The sequence below is a fragment of the Salvelinus sp. IW2-2015 genome, linkage group LG31, assembly GCF_002910315.2.
Source record: "Salvelinus sp. IW2-2015 linkage group LG31, ASM291031v2, whole genome shotgun sequence".
NCBI classification, from domain to species: Eukaryota; Metazoa; Chordata; class Actinopteri; order Salmoniformes; family Salmonidae; genus Salvelinus; species Salvelinus sp. IW2-2015.
This window is the reverse complement of record NC_036870.1, coordinates 21,560,075-21,580,461: the sequence shown is the minus strand read 5'-3', so window position 1 is coordinate 21,580,461 and position 20,387 is coordinate 21,560,075. Positions and strand designations below refer to the sequence as shown.

The 20,387-nt window shown below is 43.2% G+C and overlaps 2 protein-coding genes and 1 long non-coding RNA gene across 3 annotated transcripts in view; 1 reads left to right on the top strand and 2 right to left on the bottom strand.

Annotated features, from left to right (window-relative positions):
* The window catches only part of LOC111955758 (transcription factor Sp4-like), a 28,792-nt gene extending 19,614 nt beyond the window's left edge, over window positions 1-9,178 (top strand). Inside the window, exons 8-12 of the mRNA XM_070436390.1 lie at window positions 3,941-4,030; window positions 5,410-5,468; window positions 5,710-5,828; window positions 6,407-6,538; window positions 6,644-9,178. Of these exons, the coding sequence (XP_070292491.1) occupies window positions 3,941-4,030; window positions 5,410-5,468; window positions 5,710-5,828; window positions 6,407-6,538; window positions 6,644-6,924 (681 nt within the window). The 3' untranslated portion in view covers window positions 6,925-9,178. The remainder of the gene's footprint in view (window positions 1-3,940; window positions 4,031-5,409; window positions 5,469-5,709; window positions 5,829-6,406; window positions 6,539-6,643) is intronic.
* Window positions 3,648-4,634, bottom strand: LOC111955862 (uncharacterized). Its single transcript, XR_011474530.1, has 3 exons — window positions 4,618-4,634; window positions 3,913-4,044; window positions 3,648-3,808 (listed from the first exon to the last, which is right to left on the bottom strand). It is a non-coding gene; the product is annotated as an uncharacterized lncRNA (long non-coding RNA).
* A 454-nt stretch (window positions 9,179-9,632) lies between the features above and the next one.
* itgb8 (integrin, beta 8) overlaps window positions 9,633-20,387 on the bottom strand; it is a 22,962-nt gene continuing 12,207 nt past the window's right edge. Inside the window, exons 6-15 of the mRNA XM_070436389.1 lie at window positions 19,595-19,628; window positions 17,202-17,297; window positions 16,684-16,764; window positions 15,765-15,908; window positions 14,776-15,259; window positions 14,400-14,622; window positions 14,142-14,245; window positions 13,860-13,964; window positions 13,077-13,237; window positions 9,633-12,993 (exon numbers count right to left, since the gene is read on the bottom strand). Coding sequence (XP_070292490.1) covers window positions 12,862-12,993; window positions 13,077-13,237; window positions 13,860-13,964; window positions 14,142-14,245; window positions 14,400-14,622; window positions 14,776-15,259; window positions 15,765-15,908; window positions 16,684-16,764; window positions 17,202-17,297; window positions 19,595-19,628 — 1,564 coding nt within the window. The 3' untranslated portion in view covers window positions 9,633-12,861. The remainder of the gene's footprint in view (window positions 12,994-13,076; window positions 13,238-13,859; window positions 13,965-14,141; window positions 14,246-14,399; window positions 14,623-14,775; window positions 15,260-15,764; window positions 15,909-16,683; window positions 16,765-17,201; window positions 17,298-19,594; window positions 19,629-20,387) is intronic.

The following is a 20,387-nucleotide window of genomic DNA, read 5'->3' as shown; positions in this document are numbered from 1 at the left end:
TCTGTCCACTTTAAGAATGATGAAGCCACTGTGTTCTTGGGAACTTCAATGCTGCAGAAATGTTTTTGTGCCCTTCCAGATCTGTGCCTCGACACTATTCTGTCTCGGATCTCTACGGATAATTCCTTCAACCTCATGGCTTGGTTTTGCTCTACATGCACTGTCAACTCTGGGACCTTATATAGACAGGTGTGTGCCTTTCTAAATCATGTCCAATCAATTGAATTTACCATATGTGGACTCCAATCAAGTTTATCCATTTTAGAATAAGGCTGTAATGTAACAAACTGTGGAAAAAGAAAAGAGGTCTGAATGCTTTCGAATGCACTGTACATAAGGATTTCGTTACACGTGCATAACCCACAAAAAATAGTCCTCCATAAGCAGTACTTAAGTTGTTTACAAAATTCTTATGTCAAGTTGATAATTTCAGCACATCACTGAGTTTGTGCAGTACAATGAAACTATTGCAATAGTCCAAAAGTTCAAATCACAAGCTAATTAAAGCTCAGCTATTTGACATGTATTTGACCTCAGACTGCTAACTGGGCATTGTGTTTGTATAATAAAAGCACGTTTGTGTATATTTTCTGTAAATGCATGTGATTAAGAGTTCCTGTAACATGAATGTTTTTAATGTAATTATTAAGTGTTAGATTTGAACTGACTCGTTCTGATTCTTTATAAACCTCAAGTGTGTTGCTCATTAGTAAATTTATCATAAGCTGAAGTGACTGACTTCCATTCATTGAGTATTAGACAGTGCAATAGACATACAGCCACACCACACACAATGCAATTGAAGACATATGACCTAGTCTTATTTTACAAAATTGATTGATGCACAAGAATAAAGCAGAAAGCATGTGGCCTTCTATTCCTTCATGGTTTGTGTGGTTCTCCTTCCCTCCAATCTAACCACGCCTCCAATCAACACACACACACACACACACACAAACAACAACGCCTCCACACACATACAGCACGCACACGCCTCTGGCCTGCAGACTGCTTTCGTTGCTTAGCACCCCTGAGAAGGGCGGGAACGGAGGTGGTTCGGCTTCCGATCAGTATTACAGGATACACACCAGCAGACATGTTTCTATGGCACCGCAGGTGTGTGTTGAAGAGAGGTGGCAAAATGTGCATTTTAAATAATCTCAGTGACCACCATCACAGGACCAGACTACGGTCACACTCCCACACAGCTGAGAGAAAGAGAGATTGCCAAAGTTATCAGAGCAACTTCATAGCAAGAGGTCAGTGTTTACACTTTAGAAATTAACCCAACAGAACACACACGGTTGGGAGCAGAGCAGTGATAGAGACTGGTTTAGACTGATTTCATCACTTTATTTAAAGTGTTATGCAGCAAAGTCTTTTTTTCTCTTTCACTTCTTTAACCCCAGTCACACAACACATTTGTACAAAGTGATTTAAAAATATCAATAAAATATCAAGAATCAAGAACCTGCAGCCTTGGAGGCCAGATTTATCAATCATCATGGAGAGCCACAAACTGCTTAGAAAAACATTTACAAATGAGATGTCACTAGAAAATATGAAAGAAAACTGGTTGTCACACAAAATATTACCGAAACATCCACTCTTGTTGATATCAACCATTTAATTTCAATATATTAATTTGTATTAATTTTTGCTTTCATTAAATTTTTTTAAACATATTATGGCGCGTTAAGAGTAGTTGAAATGACGGCCGCAGTCATGACAACGACAGACGTAGTAAAATAAGTTTACGATGATAAAAAGAGAAAACAGCACTAAAAGGCAACATGCTGTACACACACACCTCTGATCAACGCGTACGATACACTCCAGCAAAAGGCAGATATTAAAATAGAACAGATAATAATTAGCTGTACACAGTAATCATCTGTGTCAAAATGTACTGGGGGGTTAGAGAATAAAGAGCTAAAAATACAATTCAAAACGTATGCACTGACACTAACATAGAGCAACATCACCGGACACTTGTCATAACACCACATAGTAATAACATCCACCCTGCCACAACCCTTCTCTCTCCCCTTCTCTTCATGCCTCACCCTTCCCCCACTACATGTGTGTATGTGTGTGTGTGTGTGTGTGTAATACTGCTTGTTTTAAGGCGTTGTAGTACCAGGACTCACACACAGGGGGCTCTACCTCACAATGCAGAGAAAACAGCACCAACGTCAAATCACACGAACTCTAAAACTGTTAGTTAATGAGTATCTCTAATCACTTGAAATATCGTGAATATAATTATTTGAAATATGTCTAATTACTAAAATGTATATTGTTATTCTAAGACGTTGATACTTTATACAAGTTTAGGGTTCAGATACGATGATTGAGTCACATTACTGCTGTATTCTAGACTGGTTCTGTACAAACAGCTGCTGCTCTGAGTATCAGTGGGAGCATCTGTGTGTTTTGACATTAGTACTGCTTATTGACACTGTCTTACCCACCCACCAACCCCAGAGAGCACTTCTTAAGATGCACTCAGCAATAGGCATCATCAAGCAGGAAATCACACCCGCTGTGTATGATGATGTCATATTGCGTAGTGCATCTTTAACGCTGTGAGCTGACTGGCTTTTCATACCAGGGAAACCTTTCCTCTACTGTCATTAATGTAACATGGTTTCACTAGGATTGTCTTATAGATTGCTTTCACTAAACAGCCTGTTGCAGAAAGCCTAGATTTGTTCGTTTATGAAAACTATTAATATTTCCAATGCAGAGCGTTTCAGGATATGCATCATTTATACATATGTTCTATGTGCTTTTTTCGACCTTTAGAGGTCTATCCTCTTTCTTGTCTTTTCAGTAAGAGTTATCAGACTGGTCTTTACCTGAACTATAGTCCTGTTGAACCGGGATACATTGACACACACTCTCAAACACATACACACAACACCACACATGCACGCACATACACACACCTGTCCCTGCTCCTCTCACCTTTCTGTCCTACAGTCTGGACCGTGCCACTATCATGCTTCTTCATCATAATCATCACTACAGTATTAGCAGAGGAACATCTTGTGCATAGAGATACAATTGCTGTGTTTCAAATGGCACCTAGCTATTTGGGACACAGCCAATGTCTCCTCTTGATGTTTACAACTCCAGGGTTCTGTCTTGTGCTAGTTTAATTAGCCAATCCAAAATGGTCTTTCCTACATAAACTACTCAGAAGGCTCTGGCCAAAAGTAGTGCACTATATAAGGGATAGGGTGCGAGTTTAGATTATAAATCTATATTATACCTTTTCCCCTGACCTTCTGTTAAACACCATTCTACTAATTCATACCTTTAGTCTGTCGTTAGATTAATTCATTTGTTTAGATTCAGATTCCTCCCTCTGTTTATGTAATATTCAGTTCATCATAATCTCTTCTTTTTTGAAAACAACATTTAAAAAAAAATAGACCACCTGCCTCCATAGCCACAGCATAACCATGGAGACCAACCAGGAAGTTAGCTCTCCTGCTTTATCCCTAAACGGAAGTGGTCACTGGTCACTACTCAAACTCCTCCTCTTCCCCTCTTCCTCTTCTCCCTCCATTTGATTGGGCGAGGAGCTGTTGGAGTGGCAGGGGCGGAGCCTGGGAGAGTGTCTCCACAGTTACGATGCGAGGAGGAGCCTAAACCCTGGTTGGAGTCTTCCATGTCTTCAGTGGTGATGATGGCGAGAGAAGCCCCGCCCTTCTTGTTCTGGTGGGTTTTGATGTGTTGTGAGAGATGTCGCTACGCATGAAACGCTTACTGCACTCTGGACACTCAAACCTCTTCTCACCTGGAGGATGTACATCTGAATAAGAACAACAGACACAGGACATATCTGTGTGTGTGTGTGAGAGAGAGAGAGTGTGTCTTGTGTGTGGGGCTTGGAGTGCGTACCTGTGTGTGTCCGTCTGTGTCTCTGCAGTTCATCCGAGCGTGTGAACCTCTTGCCACAGAAGATCCAGTTGCAGACGAAGGGTCGTTCTCCTGTGTGCCAGCGGAGGTGAGCTCTCAGGTGACTGGTCTTACCTGGTAGATAGAATTATTACAGATTAGTAATATCAAATTAATATTCTTATATTTTATTGGTTCAATAGACTAGTACATCTCTATTTTATACGAGTATTGACTGGTACATCTATTTTATACAGTATTGACTGGTAATCTTTTTATACAGTATTGACTGGTAAATCTATTTTATACAGTATGACTTGAGTAAATCTCTTTTATACAGTATTGACTGGTAAATCTCTTTTATACAGTATTGACTGGTAAATCTCTTTATAAGTATTGACAGGTAAATCTCTTTTATAGCAGCTATTGACAGGTAAATCTCTTTTATACAGTATTGACAGGTAAATCTCTATTTTATACAGTATTGACAGGTAAATCTCTATTTTATACAGTATATGACTGGTAAATCTCTATTTTTACAGTATTGACAGGAAATCTCTATGTCATACACTGTAGACGGGAAATCTCTATTTTAGATCGTGAGAACGGTAACTCTATTTATTATACAGTATAGACTGGTCTTGCCGTAGGCCTTCCACAGTATAGACTGGTCTTACCGTAGGCCTTCCACAGTATAGACTGGTTTACCGTAGACCTTTCCACAGTATAGACTGGTCTTACCGTAGACCTTTCCACAGTATAAGGACTGGTCTTACCGGATAGCAGACCTTTTCTCACAGTATAGACTGGTCTTACGTAGACCTTTCCACAGTATAGACTGGCTCTTTACCGATACGACCTTTCACAGTATAGACTGGTCTTACCGTAGACCTTTCCACAGTTATAGACCTGATCCACGTACTTACGACTGGATCTTACCGAGACCTTTCCACAGTATAGACTGGTCTTACCGTAGACCTTTCCACACAGTATAGACTGGTCTTACCGTAGACCTTTCCACAGTATAGACTGGTCTTACGGCTCGACCTTTCCACAGTATAGACTGGTCTTACCGTAGACCTTTCCACAGTATAGACTGGTCTTACCGTAGACCTTTCACAGTATAGACTGGTCTTACACCGTGACCTTTCCACAGTATAGACTGGTCTTACCGTAGACTTTCACAAGTATAGACTGGTCTTACCGATAGACCTTCTCCACCAGTATAGACTGGTCTTACGTAGACCTTTTCCACAGTATAATGACCTGGTTCTGACGCGTAGACCTTTCCACAGTATAGACGGTTCTTACCGTAAACGCACTTACTCTCTCGAACTTACAGCCCTCCATGTGACACACATGCTGTTCTTCTTAGACAGGGTCTCCATCATGGTCACTGTCAACACACACACACCAGTCAAGAGAGACAGTGAGAGTCTGTGTATTTCGCTCTTGGTTGGTGTGTGGTGTGGTGTAGTACCATCCCTCTCCGTCCTACAGTTCAGTACAGCAGAGCACGCCAACCGCTGCGAGCCTACCTTCGCTGGGTGTCCTCACTGGTCCGACGCACTCTAGGACCGAACCCGCCCAATCTGGTCTGGGACACCTTAGCGACGGCACCCGCCACGTGTTGACCCGATGTACCTTTACTGGGGCACTGAACCTAACCCGCCCTACCTGCCTGCGGGGACCATGGGTGGTAGGAATATAGGACTATATTTTATTTATTGGATAATTAAAACAAGTAGTAGGGCTGCTCCAGCCGCAGCACAAACTATTACATTAATTAAAAATGATTAGGATACTAAGGAAACACAAAGAGCAGAGGCGTATTTTCCAATTGATGGACTACGGTAAGACCAGTCTATACTGTGGAAAGGTCTACGGTAAGACCAGTCTATACTGTGGAAAGGTCTACGGTAAGACCAGTCTATACTGTGGAAGGCCTACGGTAAGACCAGTCTATACTGTGGAAGGCCTACGGCAAGACCAGTCTATACTGTATAAAATAGAGATTTACCCGTCTACACTGTATAAAATAGAGATTTACCCGTCTACAGTGTATGACATAGAGATTTACCTGTCAATACTGTATAAAATAGAGATTTACCAGTCAATACTGTATAAAATAGAGATTTACCTGTCAATACTGTATAAAATAGAGATTTACCTGTCAATACTGTATAAAAGAGATTTACCTGTCAATACTGTATAAAAGAGATTTACCTGTCAATACTGTATAAAAGAGATTTACCAGTCAATACTGTATAAAAGAGATTTACCAGTCAATACTGTATAAAAGAGATTTACCAGTCAATACTGTATAAAATAGATTTACCAGTCAATACTGTATAAAATAGATGTACCAGTCAATACTGTATAAAATAGATGTACCAGTCAATACTGTATAAAATAGAGATGTACTAGTCTATTGAACCAATAAAATATAGAATATTAATTTGATATTACTAATCTGTAATAATATTCTATCTACCAGGTAAGACCAGTCACCTGAGAGCTCACCTCCGCTGGCACACAGGAGAACGACCCTTCGTCTGCAACTGGATCTTCTGTGGCAAGAGGTTCACACGCTCGGATGAACTGCAGAGACACAGACGGACACACACAGGTACGCACTCCCAAGCCCACACACAGACACACTCTCTCTCTCTCACACACACACACAGATATGTCCTGTGTCTGTTGTTCTTATTCAGATGTACCCATCCTCCAGGTGAGAAGAGGTTTGAGTGTCCAGAGTGCAGTAAGCGTTTCATGCGTAGCGACCATCTCTCCAAACACATCAAAACCCACCAGAACAAGAAGGGCGGGGCTTCTCTCGCCATCATCACCACTGAAGACATGGAAGACTCCAACCAGGGTTTAGGCTCCTCCCCTCGCATCGTAACTGTGGAGACACTCTCCCAGGACTCCGCCCCTGCCACTCCAACAGCCTCCTCGCCCAATCAAATGGAGGGAGAAGAGGAAGAGGAGGAAGAGGAGGAGTTTGAGTAGTGACCAGTGACCACTTCCGGTTTAGGGATAAAGCAGGGAGAGCTAACTTCCTGGTTGGTCTCCATGGTTATGCTGTGGCTATGGAGGTCAGGTGGTCTATTTTTTTTTAAATGTTGTTTTCAAAAAGAAGAGAATTATGATGAACTGAATATTACATAAACAGAGGGAGGAATCTGAATCTAAACAAATGAATTAATCTAACGACAGACTAAAGGTATGAATTAGTAGAATGGTGTTTATAACAGAAGGTCAGGGGAAAAGGTATAATATAGATTTATAATCTAAACTCGCACCCTATCCCTTATATAGTGCACTACTTTTGGCCAGAGCCTTCTGAGTAGTTTATGTAGGGAAGAGAATGCCATTTTGGATTGGCTAATTAAACTAGCACAAGACAGAACCCTGGAGTTGTAAAACATCAAGAGGAGACATTGGCTGTGTCCCAAATAGCTAGGGTGCCATTTGAAACACAGCAATTGTATCTCTATGCACAAAGATGTTCCTCTGCTAATACTGTAGTGATGATTATGATGAAGAAGCATGATATGTGGCACGGTCCAGACTGTAGGACAGAAAGGTGAGAGGAGCAGGGACAGGTGTGTGTATGTGCGTGCATGCGTGTGTGTGTGTGTGTATGTGTTTGAGAGTGTGTGTCAATGTATCCCGGTTCAACAGGACTATAGTTCAGGTAAAGACCAGTCTGATAAACTCTTACTGAAGAAAGACAAGAAAAAGAGGAATAGACCTCTAAAGGGTCGAAAAAAGCACATAGAACATATGTATAAATGATGCATTCCTATAGAAACGCTCTGCATTGGAAATATTAATAGTTTCTATAAAACGAACAATCTAGCTTTCTGCAACAGGCTGTTTAGTGAAAGCAATACTATAAGACAATCCTAGTGAAACCATGTTTACATTAATGACAGTAGAGGAAAAGGTTTCCCTGGTATGAAACAGCCAGTCAGCTCACAGCGTTAAAGATGCACTCAGCAATATGACATCATCATACACAGCGGGGTGATTTCCTGCTTGATGATGCCATATTGCTGAGTGCACCTTTAAGAAGTAGCTCTCCTGGGGTTGGTGGGTGGGTAAGACAGTGTCAATAAGCAGTACTAATGTCAAAACACACGATGCTCCCACTGATACTCAGAGCAGCAGCTGTTTGTACCAGAACCAGTCTAGAATACAGCAGTAATGTGACTCAATCATCGTATCTGAACCCTAAACTTGTATAAAGTATCAACGTCTTAGATAAACAATATACATTTTAGTAATTAGACATATTTCAAATAATATATATTCACGATATTTCAAGTGATTAGAGATACTCAATTAACTAACAGTTTTAGAGTTCGTGTGATTTGACGTTGGTGCTGTTTTCTCTGCATTGTGAAGGTAGAGCCCCCTGTGTGTGAGTCCTGGTACTACAACGCCTTAAAACAAGCAGTATTACACACACACACACACACACATACACACATGTAGTGGGGGGAAGGGTGAGGCATGAAGAGAAGGGGAGAGAGAAGGGGTTGTGGCAGGGTGGATGTTATTACTATGTGGTTGTTATGACAAGTGTCCGGTGATGTTGCTCTATGTTAGTGTCAGTGCATACGTTTTGAATTGTATTTTTAGCTCTTTATTTTCTTAACCCCCCCCAGTACATTTTGACACAGATGATTACTGTGTACAGCTAATTTATTATCTGTTCTATTTTAATATCTGCCTTTTGCTGGAGTGTATCGTACGCGTTGATCAGAGGTGTGTGTGTACAGCATGTTGCCTTTTAGTGCTGTTTTCTCTTTTTAATTCATCGTAAACTTATTTTACTACGTCTGTCGTTGTCATGACTGCGGCCCGTCATTTCAACTACTCTTAACGCGCCATAATATGTTTAAAAAAATTTAATGAAAGCAAAAAATTAATACAAATTAATATTTGAAAATTAAATGGTTGATATACCAACCAGATGTGGATGTTTTCGGTAATATTTTGTGTGACAACCAGTTTTCTTTCATATTTTCTAGTGACATCTCATTTGTAAAATGTTTTTCTAAGCAGTTTGTGGCTCTCCATGATGATTGATAAATCTGGCCTCCAAGGCTGCAGGTTCTTGATTCTTGATATTTTATTGATATTTTTAAATCAACTTTGTACAAATGTGTTGTGTGACTGGGGTTAAAGAAGTGAAAAGAGAAAAAAAGACTTTGCCTGCATAACACTTTAAATAAAGTGATGAAATCAGTCTAAACCAGTCTCTATCACTGCTCTGCTCCCAACCGTGTGTGTTCTGTTGGGTAATTTTCTAAAGTGTAAACACTGACCTCTTGCTATGAAGTTGCTCTGATAACTTTGGCAATCTCTCTTTCTCTCAGCTGTGTGGGAGTGTGACCGTAGTCTGGTCCTGTGATGGTGGTCACTGAGATTATTTAAAATGCACAATTTTGCCACCTCTCTTCACACACACACCTGCGGTGCCATAGAAACATGTCTGCTGGTGTGTACTCTGTAATTACCTCGGAAGCCGAACCACCTCCGTTCCCGCCCTTCTCAGGGGGTTGCTAAGCAACGAAAGCAGTCTGCAGGCCAGAGGCGTGTGCGTGCGTGTATGTGTGTGGAGGCGTTGTTGGTTGTGTGTGTGTGTGTGTGTGTGTGTTGATTGGAGGCGTGGTTGATTGGAGGGGAAGGAGAAACCACACAAACCATGAAGGAATAGAAAAGGCCACATGCTTTCCTGCTTTATTCTTGTGCATCAACTCAATTTTGTAAAATAAGACTAGGTCATATGTCTTCAATTGCATTGGTGTGTGGTGTGGCTGTATGTCTATTGCACTGTCTAATAAACTCAATGAATGGATAGTCAGTCACTTCAGCTTATGATAAATTTACTAATGAGCGAACACACTTGAGGTTTATAAAGAATCAGAACGAGTCAGTTCAAATCTAACACTTAATAATTACATTAAAACATTCATGTTACAGGAACTCTTAATCACATGCATTTACAGAAAATATACACAAACGTGCTTTTATTATACAAACACAATGCCCAGTTAGCAGTCTGAGGTCAAATACATGTCAAATAGCTGAGCTTTAATTTAGCTTTGAGTTTGAACTTTTGGGACTATTGCAATAGTTTCATTGTACTGCACAAACTCAGTGATGTGCTGAAATTATCAACTTGACATAAGAATTTTGTAAACAACTTAAGTACTGCTTATGGAGGACATATTTGTGGGTTATGCACGTGTAACGAAATCCTTATGTACAGTGCATTCGGAAAGCATTCAGACCTCTTTTCTTTTTCCACAGTTTGTTACATTACAGCCTTATTCTAAAATGGATTAAACTTGATTGGAGTCCACATATGGTAAATTCAATTGATTGGACATGATTTAGAAAGGCACACACCTGTCTATATAAGGTCCCAGAGTTGACAGTGCATGTCAGAGCAAAAACCAAGCCATGAGGTTGAAGGAATTATCCGTAGAGATCCGAGACAGAATAGTGTCGAGGCACAGATCTGGGGAAGGGCACAAAAACATTTCTGCAGCATTGAAGTTCCCCAAGAACACAGTGGCTTCCATCATTCTTAAATGGAAGAAGTTTGGACCACCAAGAATCTTCCTAGAGCTGGCCGCCCAGCCAAACTGAGCCTTCAGGGGAGAAGGGCCTTGTCAGGGAGGTGATCAAGAACCCGATTGTCACTCTGACAGAGCTACAGAGTTCCTCTGTGGAGATGGGAGAACCTTCCAGAAGGACAACCATCTCTGCAGCACTCCACCAATCAGGCCTATATGATAGAGTGGCCAGACGGAAGCCACTCCTCAGTAAAAGGCACATGACAGCCTGCTTGGAGTTTGCCCAAAGGCACCTAAAGGACTCTCAGACCATGAGAAACAAGATTCTCTGGTCTAATGAAACCAAGATTAAACTCTTTGTCCTGAATGCCAAGCATCATGCCTGGAGGAAACCTGGCACCATCCCTACAGTGAAGCATGGTGGTGGCAGCATCATGCTGTGGGGATGTTTTTCAGCGTCAGGGACTGCGAGACTAGTCAGGATCGAGGGAAAGATGAACGGAGAAAAGTACAGAGAGATCCTTGGCGAAAACCTGCTCTAGAGCGCTCAGGACCTCAGACTGGGGCGAAAGTTCAGCTTCCAACAGGACAACGACCCTAAGCACACAGCCAAGACAACGCAGGAGTGGCTTAGGGACAAGTCTCTGAATGTCCTTGAGCGGCTCAGCCTGAGCCCGGACTTGAACATCTCTGGAGAGACCTGAAAATAGCTGTGCAGAGGATCTGCAGAGAAGACTGGGAGAAACTCCCCAAATACAGGTGTGCCAAGCTTGTAGCGTCATACCCAAGAAGACTTTAGGCTGTAATCACTGCTAAATGTGCTTCAACAAAGTACTGAGTAAAGGGTCTGAATACTTATGTAAATGTGATATATCTGTTTTTTAATCAATTTGCAAAGATTTCAAATAAACAGTTTTTGCTTTGTCATTATGGGGTATTGTGTGTAGATTGATGAGAAAATGTAATAATTTAATCCATTTTAGAATGAGGCTGTAACGTAACAAAATGTGGAAAAAGTCAAGGGGTCTGAATACTTTCTGAATGCGCTGTAGGTTCCCTTCATTGTCTTCAGACTGGCTATGAACTATGCACTGCAGACAAGGTTGTCAAGCTTTCTGACGTGAGACAATGGGTACCGTTCTAATAATGTGGTACCAGTTTTTGAAAGTATTTGACCCAAGTCTGCCACTTAGAGAGATCATTTTTATAATTGCTGATTCATTTAACATTGAGCTACAGTCCTGTAATATTACAGCCCTGTAGCCAGTCAGTACCTTTCATTAAAAATAGAATTAAAAAAATTACAAGAAACACATTTTTTTGAAATAAATCACAATAAATAATATTATTAGTGTTATGGACTAAATAAATTAGCAGCTAATGAATGCTGTAAACATCAGACATCAGATGTAGTGAACATGTAACAAATGTATTATTAAATATTATTCATAGTTTTGTTTACTGGAATTCTTGTAGATAGAAGTGTAATATGGAACGTTCAGGATCCAATCAGGAGTCTTCCCAGTAGTTTAGGAGCCAATCAGCAGCCTTCCCAATAGTTCAGGAGCCAATTAGCGCTCAGTAGTCTGACAACACTACGACCTATCATGCTACGTAACGATGCTAGTGCAAATCTCTACTCTGTCTCTCCACAAGTATGCTAATTTAAAATTAATGCTTGTTTCAAATATTAAAACTAGATGCTGTACATTAACAACCGTTGGAGGCTACCTGTCCTCTCAGAACTCCAGTTATGCCAGGCACATAAAATAAAGACATCAAGTAGATTTGGTGGTAGGTAAAAAAAGGTCATGATTGTGGAGTGTCACATATTCACACGTTACTGCTGGTGCAAGGTAACCATTCATTCATTCATTCATTCAATTATTCATTCATCCCATTCTGTTATGTCGTTTCACCACTGACCACTAGGTAGCAAGCTAACACAGGACACACAGGTTGAGTAGAGAGAGAGAGATCAAGTAAACTAATAAACTTGTAGTGTTCTCTGTAATAAAAGCATAAATATTTAGCATTGATAAATCGATCAATGATCAATGTTCAGTACCTTTCAATGGCTGCCAGTCCATAAAGCCACATAATATTACAGTATCAGTAACAAGGCTCTTGTTTGGAGTGTTACCCTGTCCAGTTTTCATGATTTACTATCCTTCCCCTAACCTGTAACCAGTGTAAGTGTACTGAGAAAAGATTCCTGTAGGCTTGCTCACTAATTTTACTGTACCTGTATTTCACAGGTGCCGGTTCTCAAGCGGTATAACATTAGAGTTGCTGCTTTTTTGTACCGGCAGCATTGGCCCACTTCAACCGTTGACCTCTAACCTCTGACCCCTTACTGCCAGGGTTCGCCCAGGGGCATCTTGGGAACGGTGATATGCATCTCCATTGGTCGGTCAGGGCCCGGGGGGCGGTCCCTCCTGTAGGATACTGTCTTCTCATTGGTCTTTGGGACGTGTGACAGATCCTAATGATACAACATGCACAGGCAGTTAGAAACATGCACACAAGTGTGTTTCTGTGTGAAGATAAAGTATTGGAGAATCTTACCTTGCCAGTGGGGTTATATTGTTGATCAGTGGCGCCACCCTGTGGCAAAGATCGTCTGTGCAGCAGCAGCACCAGCACAGCCAGCATCACCAAGCCAGGGAGGAACGTCAACACACACACACTGAGGAAGGTCCCCACATACCGCCTACTGGATACACACTCTGGAGACACACACACACACACAAAGTTGTGAGCACTTTATCTCTATCCATTGTAGTATATTAGGACACACAGACCCACACACAACCAAATTTGACCCTGAAATAGTTACAAAGTTCCACTGTCCTCAAACACACACACACACACACACACACACACACACACACACAACACACACCACACACACACACACCCAACACAAACACACACACACACACACACACACACACACACACACAACACGCGCACACACACACGCACACACATAGACACACACACAAAGAGAGATCGGGCTATCCTCAGACAAAGAGACTAAAGTTCTACTCTGACATTTGTAGCTGTTGCCATGGAAACTTGGCTTCCGCAACCAGGAGTGGGAGTGTTCGGGAATACAGGGGGGAGAGGCGGGAGAAGAGAGAGAGTGGAGGAGGCATGGGGGGAGGAGGGTGGGGGACAGGGAGAGAGGGTGGAAGATTGGGGAGAGAGACAGAGGGGAGAGTGGGACACACAATGAATAGTGCTGTTTCTAGAGAGGTGGTGGGGTGCAATTGTTGCAACTTGCACTTACACAGTGTGTGTATGTGTGTACACACGTGTGTGTGTTTGCTCGTGTGTGTGTCTCACCAGGTTGTGTGTTGAAATGTAGAAGAGTATTTCCTGAGACAAGTGCAGTGTGGAAGCGATAGTAACAGTTGTCTTTCTTATACACACACTGTCTCCATACCTGACCTAGTAGGACGAGAGAGAGAGAGAGAGAGAATATTAATGTTTATCCCATCAACTTTGATCAAGAGAATGAACTGAACGAATGTCATTGACATAAAAAAAAAAATTGCAGACCATAATGACATGTTTGTGTGTGTGAGTATGTGCTTCTGTCTGGTATAACCCCTGACCCCATTCTACCTGTGACATCATTGACGTAACCCACTAATGATGTGCAGGTATGGTTGCACTCCTCCGCCTCTCTCTGAGACAGACCGTGAGACAAGTGACAGTCTATACACCTCCTGATAGAGCGAGAGAGCGAGAGAGAGAGAGAGAGAGAGAGAGAGAGAGAGTGATTACCAGGGTGGTTGACGTGACGGGACCGACCGCGTATGAACCCAGGTCATCAGAATGCACGGCACCAGACTGTGTTAGCCCGCTGAGCTGAAGCCTTACCAGTGTGACTGACAAGAGCTGTGGCAGGTGGGACATCTCTCACAAAATGCTCCGGAATATTGATGGTTGTCACACACGCATCTGCCACACACACACCTGCCACGCCCGCTGCATAGTAACCCGTTGTCGGACAGGCAGGTTGCCGTAGAGACTGGGCACCTGCAGCTCTCTCCTGTCCAGCCCTCTTCACATACACAATCACCAGACACACACATACCTCGCCCTGAAGGAGAGAGGGAGAGAGAGAGATTGTAGTCTTCCACCTGTTACACAGTGTGAGTAAGTGAATAAGATTTAGCTCGTAAGATGCGAAATGTACATTGTATGTGTGTGTATGTGTATGTGTCTGTGTGTGCACAACGTGTGTGTGTGTTACCTCCACACAGTAGTCCGTGTTGGTAGGGGCAGGAGTAGTCATCCATCTGACAGTACTGTCCATACACTGTTCCTAGACTGTTCCTCTCACACACACACTTCCCACACACACACACTCCCCGACCGTTACAGTCCACCCCCGATCCCTCCGCACGACACTGCCGTGACCACTCCGGTCCGTGTGTGTGAGGGCGTGTGGGTGTGTGCTCTGGGTCTAGGTCCGGTGTGTGTGTGTGCATGTCCCGATTGTTCAAGTCTTGATTATTACGGTCTGTATCTGGGGTGACCTCTCCACACGTTGACTGATGTGTGGTATCGTCATGGCAATGCCAGTCCGGTCCACAGTGACAGCGACATCGTGAGTGAACCTTGATGATGGTTGACTCATTGTAACCCACGGGCCTGACGAAGACCTGGACCACGTCATCTACATCATCATCATCGTCAGGACAGGAGTGCAGGCCGATGGTGATGTTGAAGTAGACCTGCATAGAAATAGAATGTGTAGAGAGGAGACTGGAGTTAGAGTTATAGTGAGCAGAGCTGACATTCAACCTCAAGACATTGGCCCTATTCATACATTTAAAGGTAGACTCAACAATATGGCATCATCATACACACCAGGGTGATTTGCCTAAACAATCTTTCATGAGTCAGGGGTGAATCCGAATTTACTTCAATGAGAGACTATGAGAAAATTAAGATTTTGCTCCTTAGATTATATATACTGAAATAATATATCTGATAAAGGAGCATAAACAATAACAACAGGTCAGCTGATAATCAAATGACAAGTTAATGTGTTGAGTCATAATCTACTCAGATTATTCACTAATATGCCTACCTCTGTAAGAAACACACATATGCACACGCACATACATACATACGCGCGCATGTGTACACACTCAGACCCACCGCCACTTGACAAGTGCGTGCGTGAGTGTGTGTGTGTGCGTGCATGCGTGTGTGATTGTGTGTGTGTGTGTGTACCGTCTGGTTGGGCTGGACGTTGGAGCAGCTGCGGTTGTCGTGGGATACAGATCCTTCCGGACAGAGAGGAGAGACGCTGACCAGGAAACGGCTGAACGCTCTGTCCTCCACTGACACAGACACCTGGACAACTGACAACAACCTCTAGAGGAGAAAGATATGGAGAGAGAGCGAGAGAGAGTGGTGGAAAGAGAGAAAGAGAGGGAGAGAGAGAGTGAGGTGGGCAATGAGGCAAGAAGAGGAGGAGAGCAGCAGAAAGAGGAAGGACAGAGGGTGAGGGAGAGGGTTATGGAGAGGGTGAGGGTTATGGAGAGGGTGAAGGTTATGGAGAGGGAAAAGGGAGAGGGTGTGGGAGAGGTAGAGGGTGAGGGTTATGGAGAGGATGAAGGTGAGGGTTATGGAGAGGGTGAGGGCGAGGGGTGGGGGGAGGGGTGACGGAGGGGGTGAGGTATATGGAGAGGGTGAGGGAGACAGAGAGAGAGAGAGAGAGAGAGAGAGAGAGAGAGAGAGAGAGAGAGAGAGAGAGAGAACAGGTTGTCACATGTTCTCAGAAAGCCTCCATTGTTCTCCGTTCCTCTGATCAATAGAGAGGCTGATGGGAAAAAAGGCGGGTCCAAATATACGGTGGAGAAGGAATAGCCTTAATAATGCCAGGCTCTGTTCTGCGGATTTACTGTATGTGTGTGTGTGTCTGTGTCTGTGTGCGTGCGTGTGTGTGTAAGTGTGTGTGTGTGTACAGACAGAGTGTGCAGATCTGTGGAGTTGGCAGATTCCCGTACAGAACAATGGTTTGTTCTGTGCCCCGGGGTGAGATAGATTATATTGGGCCATGCCAAACCTTCACCCTCCCCTTACTCCTCCACCCACCTAACAACATCCCGCTCCCACCAGTGGTTTTTCATTTCTGTGTGTGTGTTACCTTGTATGCATCCACCACCACGTCTATAAGTTTGGGAGCCTGGAACAGAAGATTGGAGCCCGGTAGCAACCTGACCAACTCCTAGAACGAGAGAAAGAGAGAGAGAAAGAGAGAGAGAAAGAGAGAGAGAGAGAAAGGAAGAGAGACAGAGAGACAGAGACAGATATGTTAATTCCAGGGCTAGAGAGAAAGGGACACAGTGTCTGGGGAACTCAGTTTGAGATAATGTTAATTAATGGGCGTGCGATGGCTTTGTGTGTGTTAGAGCTCAGCAGAGAGAGAGAGAAAGAGGGAGAGAGAGAGAGAGAGAAAGAGAAAGAGAGAGAGAGAAAGAGAGAGAGAGAGACAGAGACAGATATGTTAATTCCAGGGCTAGAGAGAAAGGGACACAGAGTCTGGGGAACTCAGTTTGAGACAATGTTAATTAATGGGCGTGCGATGGGTTTGTGTGTGTTAGAGCTCAGCAGAGAGAGAGAGAAAGAGGGAGAGAGAGAGAGTCGTGTGTGTAGAGAGATTACCTCATACCACTGATATTGTAGTTGTTCCACAGCAAAGAGAGAGTAGATGTGGTTCTCTAGAAGCTTCTCAGCCAGCAGGCCTAAACTGGGATGGTCCTAACAGAGACAGATAGACAAGCCATGTTGGTGTTCCTCGTGTGTATGTGTGTGTTCACCATGCGTTCATAGGTGTATATAAGTATGTGTGTATGTGTGTGTTTACCATGCGTTCATAGGTGTATATAAGTATGTTGGTGGTATGTGTGTGTCACCATGCGTTCATAGGGTGTATATAAGTATGGTTTGTGTTTGTGTGTGTTTACCATGCGTTCATAGGTGTATCTAAGTATGTGTGTTGTGTGTGTGTTTAACCATAGCTTCATAGGTGTATATAAGTAATGTGTTGTATGTGTGTGTTCACGCATGCGTTCATAAGGTGTATATAAGTATTGGTATGTGTTGTGTTTACCCATGCGTTCCATAGGTGTCAATACTAAGTACTGTGTGTAATGGTGTGTTTACCATGCGTTCATAGGTGTATATAAGTACTGTGTGTAATGTGTGTGGTTTACCAAATGCGTTCCATGGAGGTGTATATAAGTATGTGTGTATGTGTGTGGTTTAGCCATGCGTTCATAGGTGTTATTATACAGTATGTGTGTATGTGTGTGTTTACCATGGCGTTCATGAGGTGTAAGATATAAGTATGTGTGTATGTGTGTGTTTACCCATGCGTTCCATAGGTGTATATAAGTTATGATGTGTATGTGTGTGTTTACGCATGCGTTCATGAGGTGTATATAAGTAGATGTGTGTATGTGGTGTGTTTACCATGCGTTTATAGGTGTATAATAAGTTTGTGTGTTTGGCATGCAGAGTGTGGTGTTCTTCCACGTGCATTATAGGGTTTTTGGTGCACCTGCTTGTTGCGAGTTGTGTCTCACAATGGTAGTGTGAGTATGTGTGTGTTGTGTATAAGGTGTGTAAAAGTGTATATTGATGTGCGTGTTCTCAATCGTTTGGGGTTGTTTTTTTGGGGTGTAATGTGTGTGTATCACCATGGTAGTGTGTGTATGTGGTGTGTCTCACCATGGTAAGTGTGTTGTATGGTGTGTGTCTCACCATGGTAGTGTGTGTATGTGCTGGTCTCACCATGGTAAGTGTGTGTATGTGTGTGTCTCCACCATGCGTAGTAGTGTGGTCAATGTGATGTGGTATGTGTCCCTGATCTCACATGGTAGTGGTGTGTTATGTGTGTGTATGTGTGTACTCACCATGGTAGTGTTGTGTATGGTGTGTGTATGTGTGTGTCTCAGCCATGGTAGTGTGTGTCAGTGTGTGTTATGGTGTGTGTATGTGTGTCTCACCAATGGGTAGTGTTGTTGTATGTGTGTGATATAGTGTGTCTCACCATAGGTTAGTGTGTTATGTGTGTGTATGTGTGTGTCTCACATGTAAGTGTGTGTAGTGTATGTGTATGTGTGTGATCTGCACCATGGGTAGTGTGTGGATTGTGTGTGTCATGTGTGTGTCTCACCATGGTAGTGGTGGTGTATGTGTGTGTATGTGTGTCGTCCACCATGGTAGTGTGTGTATGTGTGTGTATGTGGTGTGTCTCACCATGGTAGTGTTGTGTATGTGTGTGTATGTGTGGTGTCTCACCATTGGTAGTGTGTGTCTGTGTGTGTATGTGTTGTGTCTCGACCATGGTAGTGTGTTAATGTGTGTGTCCTCACCATGGGAGTGTGGTGATGTGTGTGTCTCACCATGGTAGTGTGTGTATGTGGTGCTGTATGTGTGTGTCCTGCACCATGGTAGTGGTGTGTATGTGTGTGTCTGCACATGGTAGTGTGTGGTATGTGTGTGCTTGTGTGTTCTCACCAATGCGTAGTGGTGTGTATGTGTGTGTATGTGTGTGTGACTCACCATGGTAGTCGTGTGTATGTGTGTGTATGTTGTGCTTGTCTCACCATGGTGGTGTGTTGTATGTTATGTGTTCTCACGCAGGTAGGTGTGTGTATGTGTTGTGTATGTGTGGTGTCTCACCATAGGTAGTGTGTGGTATGTTGGTGTGTCTCACGCATGGTAGTGTGTATAGTGTGTGTATGTGTGTGTCTCACCATGGTAGTGGTGTATGTGTTGTGTGATGTGTGTGTCTCACCATGGTAGTGTGTGTATGTGGTGTGTCATGTGTGTGTCCCTCACCATGGTAGGTGTGGTGTATGGTGTGTGTCATGTGGATGTGCTCAGCCATGTAGTCGTGTGTATGTGTGTGTCTCAACCTGGTAAGTGCTTCTCCATATAGACTTGTTCTCGCAGAGCAGAGGCCCATCGTGGGTGTGACTGATACCAGGCCAGTCTGCTGTCCAACGCCAAGGTGAGAAGGCATGGTCTGGTCATCAACAACAACAGACGGCTTGGCCATCGCCCACGCCAACCCACCTCACCCTGACGGAGAGAAAGAGAGGATGGGAGAAAGAGGGGGGAGAAGAAGAGGAGGGGTATAGGGGGAGGTGGGGAGGGAGAAAGAAAGAGAGAGAGAGAGGAAGAAAGAGAGACAAAGAAAGAAAGAAGAAAGAAAAGAAAGCAAGAAAAGAAAGAAAGAAAGAAAGAAAAGAAAGAAAGAAAGAAAGAAAAAGAAAGAAAGAAAGAAAGAAGGAAGAAAGAAAAGAAAGAAAAGAACAAGGAAGGGAGATTTCATCCATACTGTATTTTCATCTCATTGTCTATTCACGTCTCATTTCTTGATCAGTCAGGATAAAGTCAATTCATTTAAGCTTACTGGAAAGAAAGGCTAATTAAAAAAGTAATAGGCTGCCGATTCACACTGATGGGTCACCGCGCTGTATGAGCTACTGGGAAAGAAAAGTGAGGGAGAGGACGGAGTGAGTGTGTCTCCGCAAGCTCTGACTCAAGGTCCACTGAAGGGTCCTATCCACAATCGATGGTATTTTCATGCCACTGTGTGGTGTGTGTGGTGTTGTGTGTGTGTGCTGTGTGTGTGTGTGTGTGTTGTGTGTGTGTGTGTGTGTGTGTGTGTGTGTGTGTGGTGTGTGTGTGTGTGTGTGTGGTTGTGTGTGTGTGTGGATGTGTGGTGTGTGTGTGTGTGGTGTGTCATACCCAGTGGATGGGTGCCCAGGTAGAATGCGCAGCAGCAACTACTCCATTGCTGACCCAGCAATGCCACCTTCTCCCTGAACACTCACG